At 47.4% G+C, this 17424-nt stretch overlaps 2 protein-coding genes across 4 annotated transcripts in view; one reads left to right on the plus strand and one right to left on the minus strand.

Moving 5' to 3' along the window:
- The window catches only part of LOC135364301 (translation initiation factor IF-2), a 29965-nt gene extending 29607 nt beyond the window's left edge, over positions 1-358 (minus strand). Inside the window, exon 1 of the mRNA XM_064590302.1 lies at positions 352-358. Within this exon, the coding sequence (XP_064446372.1) occupies positions 352-358 (7 nt within the window). The remainder of the gene's footprint in view (positions 1-351) is intronic.
- KLF6 (KLF transcription factor 6) lies at positions 79-14256 on the plus strand. 3 transcript variants are annotated; one of them, XM_045874491.2, is made up of 4 exons: positions 79-458; positions 3289-3862; positions 5275-5398; positions 5854-8902. In XM_045874491.2, exons 1-4 carry the CDS (start codon positions 357-359, stop codon positions 5903-5905), a joined length of 852 nt encoding a protein of 283 aa, XP_045730447.1. In that variant the 5' UTR covers positions 79-356; the 3' UTR covers positions 5906-8902. The 3 variants fall into 3 exon arrangements, with proteins under 3 accessions (XP_045730447.1, XP_064448211.1, XP_064448212.1); XM_064592141.1 differs by lacking the exon at positions 5854-8902 and adding an exon at positions 13726-14256 and having other exon boundaries at positions 111-458; XM_064592142.1 differs by lacking the exon at positions 79-458 and adding an exon at positions 2717-2882.
- The last annotated feature ends 3168 nt before the right edge of the window (positions 14257-17424 follow it).

The following is a 17424-nucleotide window of genomic DNA, read 5'->3' on the forward strand; positions in this document are numbered from 1 at the left end:
CCCCGGGCCGGGCGCAGCGTGATTGGGCGGTGCGCGGGGCGGGCGCGGGCGAGTCACGTGGGGGGAGGGAGTGGGGGGAGCCAGCGGGGAGGAGGGGGAGGCTGGCAGCGGAGCTTTGAATAGGGAAGTTTTGCAGGGGTTACGTTTGCAGTCAGTCCGGTGTTTGCAAATATTGTGTGGGCTCGCGAGCGCGTCTCTGGGCTCCGGTAGGATCCGAACCCGCGGCGCCTAATTGCTGTGCACTGAGTTTGCATGAAACTTTCCCCGGCGCTGCAGGCACGACTGCTGCGCTCCCGACTCCAGACCGCACACCTCCCTGTTTTCACAACAGCAGTGACTGTCTTTTCCAACCCGACATGGATGTACTCCCAATGTGCAGCATCTTCCAGGAACTCCAGATTGTGCACGAGACTGGTTACTTCTCGGCGCTGCCCTCCCTGGAGGAATACTGGCAACAGGTAAATAGGAATTTTCGTGTGCCAGGTGCCCGGTGCACCGAGGAGGGAGTGCATGCACGCACGGACAGGATGGTGTGTGGTTGGAGGTGCATTTCTTTTTCTTCTTCTTCTTCTTCTTTTTTTTTTTAATGGTTCGGGTAAATTTTTAAAAAATTAAAATAATTAGTCTTAAAACGTACTTTGTGCTGCTTGCGTGCGGAAGGCACTTTAAAGGGGCCTTTGACGGCGTGAAGTGGAGTTGTCATATGAGCGGGGCGCCGCAGCGCTTGGTCTCTCCGAGCGTTTTCGCCCGTTTCTGGGGCTTCTGGACTGCATCCTCTCGAGGGCAGTCCCAGCTCCGCGGCCTGATCCCGGCCCGAGCCCTTGGCAGAAGTTTGGTGCCTTGTACCAGCTCCAGACTCCACAGCTGGATCTTGTCATATGAACTTGCCTGGACTGCCAAGGGTTGTTGGGTTTTGTTTTGTTTTTAATGGGGAATTTGTTTTTGTTTTTGCTTTTTTGGTGTTTGTACAGAGTTGGGTTTTTTGTTTTTGTTTTTGTTTTTGTTTTTAATTAAAAATGTCACCCGTGAAGCATCCACCAGCTCCTTTTTTCTCTACTAGGTCATTTCCAGTTTCTTTTTCCCCTTTGGAATCCTTAAGATTTGTTTCGATCTGCCTTGTTTTTCTTACCTGCTTTTTTTGTTGACCAGAAAAAAAAAAAAAAAAAAAGCCAACAATGTTTGCACAACCAGTGACTTATCAGTCATATGACAATGAGCCCGTCCAAATTGCTTCAAGTCTGAATTTGAGAAGAAGAGTCTCGGTTTCCGGCATTTTTTTAGTAGAACTGGAATTTTTGACATTGGACATTTAAGAAAGTTAACCCCCCCTCCCCCAATTCGTTAGGATTGCCTGAAGGGAGAGAGATTCTGACACTTGTCTCATTGTCTTTAAAAAGATAGGAGGAGGGGTGGGGGCTGTCTCTCTGCCCTGCTAGGCTGTTTGCTTTTTGTCACAAAGTGAATTAGCAGATCAAATATATTCTGTGTTTCAAAGCCTAGAAAGCTTTTAAAAGAGATGAAATGCAAAGTGTTGCAACCTTCACATGCCTGCTTAATTGTTCCCAGCCCTATCCTGCCTTCCTCTCCCCTCCCCCCCGCTTTTCCTCCTAAAGAAGCTGCTCCCTAGGACGTGATTGAAATTGATCTAAGTAGTTTCCTACGGGCATTTGGGATTTGGGCCCCAAGCCAGGCTGAGCTCCCGGTCCTCTTCAGAGGCTTTTAAACTCTCGGAGAGCTACGTTTTGGTCCCCAGTGCTTATCAGCATAATGGAGATTTCAAATTAGCCAGATTATTAAAGTTTAACAAGATCTCAGTAAATGTGCTTTCCTTTTTCTTTGGCGCATCAATAAAACACCTTGCCTTCTCTCCTCAGAATACTGTTTTCTCAGAACACTGTGGTATGCACTATAACTCAGACGTCTAATTTTAGGGGTAAAGAGAAAACAATGATTGTTTTTTTCCCCTTTGCTTGCTCATGCTGGCTATGTGACGAGTCTGGGGAGGGGGAGGGTATGTGCTATATTATAGCAGGCACATTTGCTAAGTAAGCAAGCAAGCATGAGCCCTTTGGGTAGGCTTTGCTAGTCCTGAAAATGATTTGCTAAAAAGAGCAGAGTTTGCTGTAGAAATTTAATTCTGTAGAATTGCAGTTGTATAGACAGCCTTATATGGACATGCAGACACTTGATCCTAGTAAAGATAAGGGCAGACATAATTTAATCCTAAAATGTTTCCTACCGTTTTTCTTTTCCAGTGGCTAGAAAGTTTGAGATGGTGGGGAGAGGGGATGCTGGTCTCTCGGCAGTTGTAGCTTCTTGAAAGGTTGGTTGTGGGGCTGGGGAGGGGCACTGTCCATGACACACTGCATGTACATTTGAACCGGGTCCTTTTTTGGCCGCCGGTCAGAATTTCAAAAGGAAGTCTCCTTTGGCATTGCGTGAAAGAAACAGAGTGATGACTCATACAGTTGTACTCTTGGCCAGTAGATAAAGTTCTTGTCCATTGTGGGACTCCCAGCAGGGCTGGGGAGGAATTTCCCCTCCTGCATCGTTTACAATAGCAGATGGCCATTCTGGAATTATTTCTCCACTCCTGTTGTTGAAGCTCTTGTTTTTCTCTGACCACTGTGGAAGTCATTAAAGTTGTGTGCGAGCATGGCCCCGCACTTGGGAATGGCGTTCTTTGAAAGCCTCCTAGGTCGGGCACTACAGGAAACAGGGTGGTTTCTCCCAACAGCTCCATTGATGTCCCTGAACACAGACCGTCCGCTAGCGGCGTGTGCTGGCTGAGTGTGGCCCTGTGCTCTCAGCTGTGTCGCTAAAGAAGGACACATGCAATGTCAGAACACACTGCCTCGCGTGCAGTGCAGCCTTTCTGTCTTGTGCGTGAGAAGGGAGGGTGTCCGGGGCATTCCTTAAAGCACATGGTTCTCGAGACCGTCAGATGATCTGGTTAAACCTGTCGGGGGGCATGTGTCTGAGGCTGGTTTTCTTTGTGTGGTTTACAGAAACTCAGTAGTCACGTCAACACTGGTAACTATGACAAAGGTGGCCTGGTGAGACCATCAGTCCTTGTGGCCACTGGTCCAACCTGGGAAGGCCTGGAGTCCTTGTGGCCACTGGTCCTTCTCCTGATTGCATATATCCGTTCCTAGAGACGCGATTCTTACAGCCCCATGGCCACAGTCTGTTTGCCCTTGATTCCTGCATGTTTTTGGAAACGTGCTTTCAGTTCCATTGTCAGTCGTCATCACGATCACATGCCTTCTTGTGGTTCCTTTCGCACAGACCTGCCTGGAGTTGGAACGTTACCTCCAGAGCGAACCCTGCTATGTGTCAGCCTCCGAAATCAAGTTTGACAGCCAGGAAGATCTGTGGACCAAAATCATCCTGGCTCGGGAGAAAAAGGAGGACCCGGACCTGAAGCTTTCCTCCAGTCCCCCCGAGGATGCTCTGAACAGCCCCGGCTTTGCTTACAACCTGGAGACCAACAGCCTGAACTCCGACGTGAGCAGCGAGGCCTCCGACAGCTCTGAGGAACTTTCTCCCACCACCAAGTTTACCTCCGACCCCATCGGCGAAGTCTTAGTCAACTCGGGGACCCTGAGCTCCTCCGTCACCTCCACGCCCCCGTCTTCTCCAGAACTGAGCAGGGAGCCTTCTCACCTGTGGGGCTGCGTGCCAGGCGAGCTGCACCCCCCCGGGAAGCTGCGCAGTGGGACTGCGGGAAAGCCGGGCGACAAGGGCAGTGGGGACGCCTCCCCGGATGGCCGGAGGCGGGTGCACCGCTGCCACTTTAACGGCTGCAGGAAAGTTTACACCAAAAGCTCCCACTTGAAAGCACATCAGCGCACTCACACAGGTCAGTCCCTCCTGCGCGACGCGGGAGGTGGGCTGCTGGTGGGCGCCACTGATGCACCAGCCCTGGGAGGGGGCCGGGGCTCCGCAGGAGGCTGGCAGAGCAGACACATCCTCACCTCATGCTTCCCCAAAAGAGTTGGGTCTCTGGGGAGGACAGAGTGGGAGCTCAAGGACTGGACGTGTGTGCCCGATGAACGGGTGAGACTTTCAGATTAAACAAATGAGGTAAATCTCATTCTCCGCCTACACCCCATCCCTCACTCACTCCAACCTTCCCCGTGATCGCTGGGGGGGGCCCCCTGTCATGTGGAGTTACCTCCGATTTTCTGAAATGAAGCTCAAGCGTTGGGGGGGAAGGGGCGGCTGGGGGGTGTGGAGCATGCGGGCTCCCCCGGGCCATGAGATGTGGGAGCCTGACCCACGCGCTCCACCGGAAGCAGTACTGACCCCCGGGTACTTGCTGAGAAGTTCTCTGTGTATCACGTGGCCTTTGTTTTCTGATACCAGTTTAAACAAACAAACAAACAAAACAGCTTTGTAATGAAAGCCCACAACCCAGATGAAAGTCCCATCTGAATAATTACTGTGACAGTCTGGGGTAGCCGGGTGAAGAGTCACCCAAGTTCCGGAGAGGGGAGGGATCTTGCATGTGGAGTCACGTAAGCTCTGACCTGGCCGGGGAGGGTGACGAGAGGGGACCTCTGAGCCCTCAAGTCGGGGTCCCCGGCAGAGCCGGGGTCAGGACCCAGGTGTCCGCCCCCGCCCTACCCCCGTATGTCCCGACAGCCCACTCAGGCACTGGCTGGAACAACATCTTGAATTTCCTCAGGTAGCACTTGTAGTGAATTCATATTTATTGTCTGACTGATGGAAGAGGTAGATTTGGTCGCTTGATTGTCATTTAGAAAGTGCTTTGAAGGCCCTCAGGATGGGGTTTCCCAGAAACTCATGACCTCAGTTTTGGAGAAATGTCGTTTCCCGGAGGAAAGTACAAAGCCTCATTCCACAGGGAAGTGAGTAAGGAACAAAATAAGTGCTTGAGAGAAAGCGTTTCCATGGAGAGAGCAATAAAACCCTGCCCCCGCCAGGGCTGTGGGTCCAGTGGGCTGACACGTCACCTCAGAAGTATTTCGCCAGGCTGAGCATTTGTCATTCTTACTGGGTAATGCTGATGACGGTCCCGTGGGCCCTGCCATGCCCAGGTCCCGGCTGCAGCACTTGGCGGCCCCCCGGCTGGCTCAGGAGGGGGCTCCGCCGTTTCACCTCCAGTACGGGCTCCGTCCTTAACCGAGGCCGGCCCCGGAGCTGGCGAATGAGTTGACTTCGGTGCGGCGGCTTGTGTGTGTCCTATTGCTGCGTACCTCCTCCTACTCAGTGAAATCACGGTGTGCCTGTCGTGTGCTCTCTTCCCAGGAGAAAAGCCTTACAGATGCTCATGGGAAGGGTGTGAGTGGCGTTTTGCAAGAAGCGATGAGTTAACCAGACACTTCAGAAAGCACACTGGTGCCAAGCCTTTTAAATGTTCTCACTGTGACAGGTACGTGCACAAAGCGCAGGGCCCGGAATGGCCTCTCCCGGGAGGGGCGGGAGGCAGTGAAGAAGCCAGGCGCTTCCATGTCCCGCGCTTCAGCCGGGGCCTTTCTGAGACAGTCTGTAACCTGCCAGTTGTCCAAATTAGGAAGAGCTGGGTTCTGGGTGCATGAGCATCGAGTGAGTTCATTCATACTTTCTGGAGGTTGGCCTGCAGCCGTGCAAACTTGACGGTTGAGTAATAAGGTCAGGTGAAATCCTCCAAAGAGCAGATTGGAGTCCTTCCTTTATCTGCCCGTCCACTGGAGTTTCCTACTTCCGAAACACAAAAGGGAATGGCTGTGACTTAGTGGATGCCCCCCTTGCCTCGGAGAGCGCTTGGGTCGGGGGAGCGCAGGCCAGGAGGGCTGTAGCTCGGGGAAGGCGGAGACCTAACCTGTCGGGTGCTGATTTGCTCTGCAGGTGTTTCTCCAGGTCCGACCACCTGGCCCTGCACATGAAGAGGCACCTCTGAGGGAGCAGAGCGGCGAATCCTGCGGGCTAAAAGGCTTCCAGGCTGAGAGACAGCCGTGGAAGGAGGGTGCGTGTTCCAGCCAAAGCATGCCATTTTGCACCCCACCCAGTTGCCTCCAGGACCTCTACTTGGAAGGTCTTTCGAGGGCGAAAAACGTCATGTCAGAAGCGGCAGAGCACCCGCGGTGTGTGGTGTTTGGGTGGCCCTGGACTCGCCACTGGTACCTATCTTCTGAGTGGTCCCTAAGCCTTTGCCGTGAGCATGTGCACTGAGAATGTTAATGGTTGGGTTGACTGTCTGTGGAGGGTCTGTTAGTTACTGACTGTGTGACGGGGGCAGAGTCTTTTTTCCCTTGCGGTAGCGAGACTGCAAGAGGCAGCAAGCGCGGAGTTTGAATGTTCTGTGTGTGAGGAGTATCCCAGGAGATGAGGTGACCACCGATCATTTCCCGGGGGGTGGGGTCTGCGCCTTAGGAAAAAAAAAAAAAAAAGAAGGGAAAACATGGAGGGCGGGAGTGGGTGGTCAAGACCCCCGAGTGGCGAGTGGGTGTGGGGAGGGGAGCCCCTCCCCGTGCGAGAGAACTTTCGGTGTCTGGTGCAGCTACGAAAAAAAAAAAAACGTGCAATGTGTCAAGTAGCTTGTTTACTTGCTACAACAGAGCTCATTTGTGACCCGTTGTATAAGCTGTGTATTTACAAATATAACACATTGATAACTTTTCCTTGTAAGACTAAAAGTAATGCATGGTCTGGGAAACTATCCGCTTTCCATTCTTAAATCAGGACTACAATGTTGATTCCAGTTACTGAGCAGCTAAGAGATGATTGGTCAAATTCAGTGATCCCTAGCCATCTGGGCCTGGTAATACACAATCCTTCCCCCACCTTCCCCCCAGCGATTTTGTAACACTCCCCTTTCAGAAAGGCGTCGTGCAGCATAGGATTATTTTTTAAATGATTCTGAATTTGAATTACCTTTTTGGAGAACTTCCTGATGCCCTTTGAAGACATTGGGCATATGTTGGGTATCAAGAATGCTAGGGCTGGGAATTGCTAGTCTAATGTGACGTTAGACTAAGAACCTAAAATTTTTCTCAGTTGGGTGGATAAAACCACTAAAGCTTAGAAACTGTTTTCTCATGCAGCTAAGTTTCTCTTATTTATGCCTTGAGGACTAATTTCTGGTTTTCTAGCTGTTAATGCACTGTAGATCTTAATAATGGTGCCTTATGCAAGTGACCCCTTCTGTGGGGGTCTCATACAGGGGTATGGGTGATGCATGCTTTATTAAGGCTCTTTTTTCACCTGGCATTGTACTGTATCAATATATAATACAGAAAAAAAAAAATCTCTTTAAAGTCCTCCTTCACAATGACAAATAGAGAGATAAAACTCCCCAAACAAGTCAGTATTTACTCGATATTTTAGACAACTTGACTGTCAGTGTTGAAGTGGAAAACACATGATAATTGGAAAATCGGACCATTTCTGCCACCATGAGACTTTCATACAGACTTTGCACAACAATTGTATAGATCACACACCGGCTGTATTTAATATGTAACGTTTTCACACATATTAAAGATACAGAATATAAAAAAACAATGTTAATGTATTTGCTTAAAAGGCACAAGCTCCACATATCTATCTAGCTATCTGTTGGTAATACAGAAAGTATATTACTTTTTTTAAAAAAGTGGGCGGAATTCTTGTGTATGTATATTTGTGTGTATAGTATGTGTATGTGTGTATGTGTGTGTGTGTGTATATATACATATATATATAGATAATATATAAATATTTTTTTAAGGAGAAATGAGAATGTTTAGATAGAAAATTCCACAGCCTGTGAAGAAATACTTCAGAATGGCCATAAAGGAGGTAAAAATGAAAACCATAACTTTTATAAAGGCTTTATCTGTAATTTAATGATTTGCCACAGATCCTCGGCATCCAGTCTATTCCAGACTGCTGAGTTTGCTCGTCATTATTGGCAGGTCCAGAATAAGGGATCTTCGGCCATTCAAAAGTGGCACGAAGGGAATCCTCGCCCACTAATTGGTCTCAGACACACTAAGGATTTGATTTTGAATTTCAGCCTTATTAGAACATCTAACCTAAGAGGAAGCTAATCACAGGGATTCTTTTTTAGAATACTTTTTATGCAGATGAAGCTATTTTTTCCAGCACATAGATTCTTCCAGTTTTTCCAACGAGTAATTTCCCCGAATTGGCATACTGCAGCATGGACAGCTGATATTTCATCCAGCTGCTGGCTTGTGGGTGTGGATCTTTTCTTTATATATATGTATATATATATATATATATACACATATGAGTCTGGCTGGGCTGGTATTTTGTTTGATCTTCCAGGAAATGAGCAATGAGGAAAGCTCACATAACTGGTTTTTTATCTGGGCTGATGAATACGCGTACCTGAACAACTCACTTCATTTTGCTGAGGGGAAAATGCACTTTTCTTTTGGCAACTCCAAATCCAGGCACTTGATTTGCTGGGTTTGGGGAAACTCCTTTTTTGGCCCTGCTGTGTTGCTTAGCCATAACAATTCCATTAAGCAAGAAGGTAAACAAAAGACAAAAAAGGAAAAAAAAAAAAAAAGCAACCACCACAACTTGCACTGGCTTGTCTCACTTATGAAACACCATGAAGTTGTTTGATTGGGTGGGGCTGGGTGCCATGTGTGTCAATGCCTGTAATTTTCATAATAAGCAAGTACATAAAGAATTACATTCTGTTCAGGTGATAACTGAGCCTCAATCAAGCAGAAACTTTTTGCTTGACATTAAAAAAAAAATTTCTATTAGTGAAATTTCTTTTTTTTTTTTTTGAAACACCCTGTTATCTAAAGAATCTTTGTAAGATTTTTGTAAAATTTTGTTTTACAAGATTTTATTTGAAATTGTTTTTTGCAAGATTGTTATATTTCTGTATGAATGTATTTTTTATTGGAATAACATAAAAGAATTCTTATCAGCATCTTGAGTCTGGTGGTTCTTTTTTTGGGGAGCGTGAGGCAAGGGTGTCGAAATAGATTCCTGTTCTATTAGTCAGCCTGGCTCCTCCTTGGGAAATACCGCTTGTGCAATTCGGAGAGCCACTTGCCTGTCTTTCCCCCCTGACTTTTTAAACAGCCTGTCCTGGGAGCTAACATGGAAAGAGGAACCTGATGTTGCTCTGAGGAGGGTAGAAATGGCAGAGCCGGCCCAAAAGTCACCCCCTGGCCTTAAACCCACTCTTCTATATAAACTGTATATTTACTGATCAGCCCAGTAAAATAGGGCAGAAAGTAAAAGATTGTTTACATGATCAACACATGCTTTTATGTATATATATATTTAAATATATATATATAATAAATATATATAAGATATAAATATGTATATAATATACAAATAAATATGTAATTTTTAGGGCCAACAGGATGTATTAAATGTAGAGTTTGAAAGTACAATAGCTTTTGGTTTTCAGAAATGTTTCGTGTGAGTAGCTTGAGATCTTCATCTTGGTTCCGCTGTGTGATGAGTAACAATTGGTCTGCCTACAAGTCCATTTCCAGATCATATTCAGACTCGGTAGTGACAGGGTAAAATCAATGTGCTTCTACAAGAAGGGGGCTGCAGGATGACGGAAATGCCCTTAGGAATGAGCTTCCTAACATCGTTGTTTCAAGAAGTTTTTGATTTTCGCTTGCTCACTACTGCTCTTCCTAGCGGATCTTCATTTTGCTACATGTGCAGAGTTTACACTACTTGGCTTTTAATTTTATAATTAGGGAGGGGAAGTTTAAATGCCTCCCCAGATTAGGAATGTTAAGTAATTTTCTTTCTAGAACGGCAGTAAAAATATCTGCAATTTGCAAAGAGTTGCCATGTGGGAGGCGGCAGGAAGCAGATGTAATTTTTGCCAGGACTCATGGGTGTGTGGTGTTCTGAGGCACATGTCAAGATGACTAATAGTTGGATTGCCCTGACAGTACAGCTAAATAAAGGCTTGATAATACATTCTCGGCTACTAGTAAGACTTGACCACTTTGTCATGCGAAGACTATGCCGAACAGCTCAGTTATGTTCAAATAAGGCTGTTAGAAGCCGCGTCATGTAAGGAATCAGCTGTAAACCGAGGATATTTATAGAAGTCTAAAAAATTTCAGTGTGCTTAACGAATTTTTTGAAACCTAGCTCAAAGGGTATGTTCCTGTTTGAACTAGCTGTGTGCTTCTGGACAATTTGCTGTGTTTCGCTGGACCTCAATTTTCGTATTGCTAAAATATTTTGGGCCAGGTCACATGTGTCTGGCATTTTATACAGCACTACAATTCTGTGGTCTTGTGAGTATAGGGTGGATTTCAAATTACACGTTCACCATTTTCAGAACGCTCAGCTCAGATCTAGAAAACTTTCTTTTGCTACAGTAGAAAGTATTGTTGGGAAAATTGCTCCGACTTGGAATGGAAAATGAAACGTTCTCAAATTGCCCTTTGCCCCTTTAATTACAGTTAAGTTATTCAGGCATTCGGTGCTTTATGGCGTACCATTTTTTTAATTAAAAAAAAAAAAAACTCTTTGAAAAGTGCCATTGTAGCCATGGCAGATCCAAAGTGTCTCAAGTTGTCCCGAGGCACCAGTCATATTCTGCACTTCCCAGCTGACCTGGGTGCCCCTGGGGGAGTGAGGGCGGGGGTGATTGGAGTCAAGTTGTTTACCTTCATATTTTAATTGCTATGGAGAAAGAGCATAGCTTTCGTATGTAGTTCCTTTCTTAGGATTTAACCTTCTGCTACTCTGAGCTACTTTTTTTTCACCACAATCCTCCTTCTCAAACTGAATTATTCCCCTCCCAAATTTGGGTGATGATGAAGATGATTAGTACTGCGCCTTAACCAGGAGTTGGGTAGGCAATATGTTTTCTCTCTGCCTCCCTCTCTCTCTCTCTCAGTTTCTGTGTATTTATATATGTTTCCCAGAGCATGCCACACAGTAGGTGTTACCCCATTTCACAGATAGGGAATACTGAGGCTTCACGAAGTTAAAGTTCATTTCCCGAGATCACTCAGCCAGGGAAACAGCAGGCTAAGCACTCGGTCCAGCTCTCTCAAATGCCAAAGAGCAAGGTTTCCATCACCACCCACCCCTGTTTTCTGTCTTGTCCAAGCTCTCATGAGAGCCTTCTGCTCTTTCCACGGGATGCACTTTAAAAAATGAAGTTACATTTATGAAATGGAGACAGAACTTTCCTACAATTCAGAGGCACTAAGCTATAAACTATGCTGTAATCCTGAGCAAACAAAAGTAACCATTTTGAATTGCTTTCAAGATATGAGACAGATGGCATGTATTTATTTTTAATGTTTAAGAAGATAGAGAAAGCAATTGGGGATGTGACATCCTGCATTAATTGGCAAGCATCACCTAATGTACATAGTTAAGACACAAAGAGAGGAAAATTAAGTCCATGCATCACACAAATGAGGCAATACAACAAAGTGTATTTAACTAGGTTTATTTTATAACATGGTCTCTCTGTTTCGCTCTAAGTAATTTTAATGAGAATTCTCTAAACGTCTGTGAGTGAAAAGAGACAAAGAGGAGAAGGAGTCTGGGTACCACATGTCCTGATAGGAGCCGTGCTGGGCTGAGTAGTCACTGCAGAATTTTCAATTAAAGACAATTTCACTAGAATGTCCGATGACCCTGTCAGTTCCTCCAAACTCGGGGTGCTAGGCCTTAACTTCCCTTTATGTAAGCCATACCAAAAAGAAAAAAAAAAAAAAAAAAAGCAAAGAAATCATCTGGAACTGTTCCTTAAATTAAGAGCCCCCAATTCAAAGCTGCCATAAACAATTATTAACTTTCTAAACGGCTTAGCTGCTTAGCTAATGGGTGACTCTTCCCCATGCCACTCATGAGCATTTTCTGCAGCTTCTTACAGTGCTGGGTGCCCAAGCATGTTTAGCCGTGACTGGCATGTACCCAGCAAAGCATAGCTCTGTTTCGTCCATTTCTTCAGTTTCACATTGCCACACTTCATTCTGGTTGTGCAAGACTTCCTTCCAGATGTGCAAGACAGGCGATGTCAGTGAAGTCGGTGAAAGCAGCATTGCGGGGTGTCACTTCTCTGCTCCTGCAGGTGAGGAGAGGGACAGGTTCAACAGCAGCGAACGGACCGCGTGCCCTCTCTTCCCGTTGAGACGGGAATCGGAGAAGCTCTTCCCTAGCACCCCTATTCTGACTCCTACAAATTGCTATCCTCCCCAAACCAGGTCATTTATTCACAGCTCAAAAGCTAAAGCAAGCCAACTCACCACGAGACATATGTGTGCCTGTATTTTCACTGTAAAAATTTAACTCTTCACGGTAAAATTGCCTTCAGGCAGAATTCAGACAAGTCGTTCAGTTAAAATAAATGAAAGAGAACGGTCATGCTCACTACAGATTGAAAATAGGGAACCAGGGCAATGCGTTTTTTTTTTTTTTTTTAAGATTTTTATTTATTTATTTGACAGAGAGAGAGATAGCGAGAGCAGGAACACAAGCAGGGGGAGTGGGAGAGGGAGAGGCAGGCTTCCTGCCGAGCAGGGAGCCCGATGCGGGACTCGATTCCAGGACCCTGGGATCATGACCTGAGCCGAAGGTGGACGGTTAACAACTGAGCCACCCAGGCGCCCCCAGGGCAATCCGGTTTTAATGATCTGTCTGGCACGGTGCTGTCTCAGAAGATGGAGACAGGCAGCAGGGGCTAGGGCCTGGTGGGCAACAGACCACTGGAAATCCAGCATTTATGGGGTGGCCCTGGCAACACCCCCGTTCCCTGGAGAGCAGAAAGAGCCGCGAGGGGGGCCTTTACTGAGCACGTGAGGACGGTCCCATGGGACGGGCCACCTGTGTTTGGGCTTCTCCAGTCTGTGATGCAGCATACTCAACTTCAAGGATGTCAGGGGGAGGGGGTAATGAGAACTGGTTCCAGTCCCATTGTGACTAGAAAAGTTCATGGGGTTTGAGAGAGGAAGGCGCGCCAACAGCTTCTGGTTCACCATGAATCAATCACGACCCACCCACCGAGCTTCCTGTGCTTAGGTAATGAGGAGCATTGCCTTTTAAGGATGCATGTATTCCAGCGACAGCTGGGGGTGAGGGGGCACCTGGAAAGCACACAACCACACAAGAACGTGGGAAAGCTGTTGTCCAAATACCCCGGAGCCCTTCCTTCAAGCTGTGAGTTCCCTTGGAAACTTTGAACAGTGATCCAACTTAGGAACTACTGTGTTTTTAAGGGAATTCTAGCAGTTCTATTAGCCAAGACTGGGCATTTACCCTCCTGCATTCTGGGGAATCCATGGTGAACATTCCCACATAGAACTTACAAGTGAAAAGATTCATTAATTCTCAGCTGTGTGATGGTTTCCTAAACTCTTTAAACTTTGCTTTTCTCATCTCCAAAATGGGAATAATGGAAATCCTTTCGGGATTGTTGAAAGACTAGAGAAAAGGTAGGTCGGCGGGGACTGAGCATGGGGTATGGAACATGACATATAATCGATAGCTGATGATTATGCTCAATTGCATGGTGGATATTTATTTCTCCATCAGGAAAATAACTCTTGTTTTCCCTACTGAATTTATTTAAAAATAGATTTTTTTTTTTTTTTAAACTCAGCATTAGGCAAATTTCACTCATGTTTGCTTTCCACAACATTTTCCCGTAAATCCGGTGAAGGACAAGCTTAGGCTTTGTGGGGTGTTTTCATGATCAATACCGTAGCTTCCTCTCACAGTTCTTGCCATGCTACTGAAATCTTACAGGAAGGAAGTTCTGCAAATCTTTGAGTAAAACACTTTCCTGTCAGAAGCCGTGAACATGCTGACCAATGGCAGAATGGAATTGACCAACACATTCAGTGAGCTGAATTCACAGTGTTTTTGACAAATGACAAAGAACCCAGAAGTCCTGAGTGTTACCGCGGTTTTCACATGTGGCTGTAAATCCCAAGACTGGTCCAATTGTTCTGAATCGGGTGGGCCGTGCTTAGGTTCCCATTAAACGGGTATCTCATCATAGTCCTTGGACTCACTGCATTATTTAACGTACCATGTTCTTCCTGATGGAATGAATTCTGTGCATGGAAAGCCTCATCCATCACCAAGTCCCAGCCTCGATGCTTGAAGCTGCTCTAATTTGGCATATGTTCTGTCCAATTAAACTTCCTATGCTTACATGCAGATACACATGTTGGTTTGTTTTCTTTCTTGTTTTCTTTTAGTTCACTGATGTCTGCTTGTTTTTTGTGTTCACCCCCTTTTCCCATGCCTCCATGACTTTTAGTGAAAATAAAACACCGTGTGTTTGCCGAGGTTTGGGGGGGGGTTTGCTTTGTTTTGTTTTTTCTTTGTTTTGCTCTGTTTTGGGGTTGCTGTTGTTGTCTGTTTGTAAAACAGTCTCACTGGCCATTGTCCTCTGACAAATGAGCACTCCCGAGGGTTCTGATGCAGCCGACCACTCCGGGGAACAAATCTGATCAGCAAGACCGTGAAAACGGCTCTCGCTTTCTCCTCAAACCAAACCACCGATGGTGAGCAGGCAGCCGCTAGCGTCCTCGGTTTGCAGGCTGGACCCGAGTCTCGGTCAGTTAATAGACACAACCAGCGGGACACAACCAGACACAGAAATAGTAGCCAACGCATCTCGTCCTGCTATCGTGATAGGTTCTGGGTGGCTTCCTAATTAATGTCAGGAATCAGACTCTCCAGAGTAACAGGTGCTCCCGTACGAAGTCTGTGTGGACTCCCGTCAGACCCACGTTCACCTTCTCAGCCGACCCGTAGCTGAAGTCCATGAGTCAGGGACAGAGGATCTGAGAGCAAAGCCCGCATTTCATTCATTCACTCAACAGTCAAACCCAGCCATTGCAGACAGCATACAACCGAGTCTGGACTCTTTTTTCCAAGCTTTGGATAAAACCAGACCCCTTCCACCAGCCCTCGGGCCACGCCGGTCCACAGGTGTCTCCTTCCCTGAGTTTCTGAGCCTTGCTTTTTATTTGCCTTATTTGATACACAATGCAAGGCACCTCTGTGCTTTTATTTTTCATTTGAAATGCACGGCCAAAGAGTCGGGCTTTTCAAAGCCACGCTTGTGTATCTGTGGCCCCTGCACCCAAATCCCATCACTGCCTATCAAGTCGGTGCTCAATAAATGCTTGCTCGTTGGGCAGTGATGATGCAGGTGTCCGTGCCTGTGTGTGCCCACGGCTCCCTCACCAGGGCCCCACATTTGATTCGATCTGATAACAAGTCACCCGGGCCATTCCTGCTGACCACAGAGCATATCCTGCTGTCAGGAATTATGCCCACGAGGATGACTGGCAGGTGCATGCCCTTATTTCTGGACCTGTGTTGGAGCTTCTACCACCGAATACCAAGGATGGACCTGGACAATATATCCATGGAATTTGTTTTCATGTCTACGATGAGGTGGTTGAATCGTACTAAGAGAATGCCTTGCGCATCCTTCCCAAGGTGTGATGGCGTTTCAGAAAGGGATGAGAGCATCCTGTGATGGCCAGCTCTGAGTCCCTCCTGGGGCGTCCGCTCTGCTCTCCTGAACCTCCAGCATCTGCCTCTTCTCTGGGTTTCTTCACTTTCTCCCGCGCGCTCCCCAGAGTAGGAGCCCCTCTGGGCGGTGAGTGGTCCACCTCTGACGGCTAGGTGCCCAGCGTGGGTGTGCTGCACCTGCCCATGCCACGCATGAAGGAACAGATGTCTACTTCACTCCTGTCATCAGCAGCATGCACACCTTAATCTTAAATAAAGCCCAGCTACTCACTTGATCCAAAATATTAGACGTCTCTGGTAAACCTGTTGTCCAGAGGGGCTTGAGGGAGGCCACTCACCCAGCATGTGCTCATTCTTTTCCTTCTCCCTGTCACCTTCGATATAAAAGCTCTTAGAGAATATGAAGCTGCTGAAGATCAGAGGAAGATGATGGGGGAAATCCATACGCAACATTCACAGGGGCAATGTCGCCCACCCGAGTTCCCTTCTTTCCACTTGACATGAATTCAAAGGACTTATCCCTCCTGCAAACACACCGAATGCTGCAGAAAGAGCCCCATGCCTCGGAGTAGAGCCACTTGGTGAAAACGAAAATGAAACTTTATTAGAGCAGGTTCTCTGCCTGTCATTCAGATTTTAAAAATCAAGTGTTTTGACATATTACTTCTAAACTAAGTGCAAAGCCTTTTAAACCACAGAATGAGTTGGGTGTTCCCAGGTGGCTGGTTTACTCGTCTACAGACCCCGAACCTCCTCCCTCAGGAGCGTGGCGCCTTTTCCCATGTCCTATTTGCCAGCCATTTGTGGTTGATTCTCCCCCATCCCACCAGAGCGCCCCTCTTTTGCTCCAAGCTCACAAGATGACTGCTTCTCACAGGCTCAGTTCAGCCAGTGCCCAGCGGAGTACGTGCCTTCCTGTCCCAGGTTTAGGTACCAGGTTCTGGTGACCCTCTGAGATGAGAACATCGAGTTCAAAACCCTGCCTGGATCGTGTCATCCCCGTGGGCAGAGTCTACAGCTCCGCGTCTGCGTCCGTCTCTCGCTGCTGCCAGTGGTCGACACGGGGCTCGCACCATCGCTCCCCACGCAGCCCCAGTGCCAGGAGGCGGCAGGAAGTCAAACCCCAATCCACTTTTCTCCAGGTGGCTCACTTGTTTTTGTCTCAAGTCCTTGGGTAGAACCTTCTCTCGCTCGCCATGATTCCTTTTAGTGACCCTTCTTTATTGCATCGATTTTGGGGCCTAGTCACTGGGAAATAGCCTTTCAGGAGATCCCAGGAGCAAATAAAAGGCAGCAGAGCCCCAAGGCCTGGCATCCACCGCTGGCTGGGTGGCTTTGGCACTTCCCTGGGGGTGAAATCACCTGTCCCCCAAGTCCCGAAGACAGGTGTGCCACTCTCGGGGGCTGATGCCTGGGCAGATGCCTTCGGGGAGTAGGACTGTGTTCCCGTGTCCACGCTCCGGCTGCTTCTCGACCTCCCTGGGCTTCGGTTTGTGATGCTGGAGTTAGTGGGACTGCACGAGACATCGTGAGGAGCCTGGCCCGGGACCTGGCGCCCGGCGGGCGACGGACATCACGGTTCCCTCCGGTTCGGATGACTACGGTAGGCTCTTCTTTGAAAAACAGGAGCAGTAATTTGAAAACAGCCTCCCAAAAATCTTTAAAAAAAAAAAAAAAAAAAAAAGGGCGCCTGGGTGGCTCAGTTGGTTAAGCGACTGCCTTCGGCTCAGGTCATGATCCTGGAGTCCTGGGATCGAGTCCCGCATCGGGCTCCCTGCTCGGCAGGGAGTCTGCTTCTCCCTCTGACCCTCCTCCCTCTCATGCTCTCTGTCTCTCATTCTCTCTCTCAAATAAATAAATAAAATCTTTAAAAAAAAAAAAAAAAAGAAAAGAAAACAGCCTCCCGAAGTTGTTAGGTGGGTCCGGGGACTCAGACATACGGCAACACTG

The sequence above is a fragment of the Mirounga angustirostris genome, unplaced genomic scaffold, assembly GCF_029215605.1.
Source record: "Mirounga angustirostris isolate CCGP_5_RB_7025 unplaced genomic scaffold, mMirAng1.0.hap1 SCAF_5, whole genome shotgun sequence".
Classification (NCBI taxonomy): Eukaryota; Metazoa; Chordata; class Mammalia; order Carnivora; family Phocidae; genus Mirounga; species Mirounga angustirostris.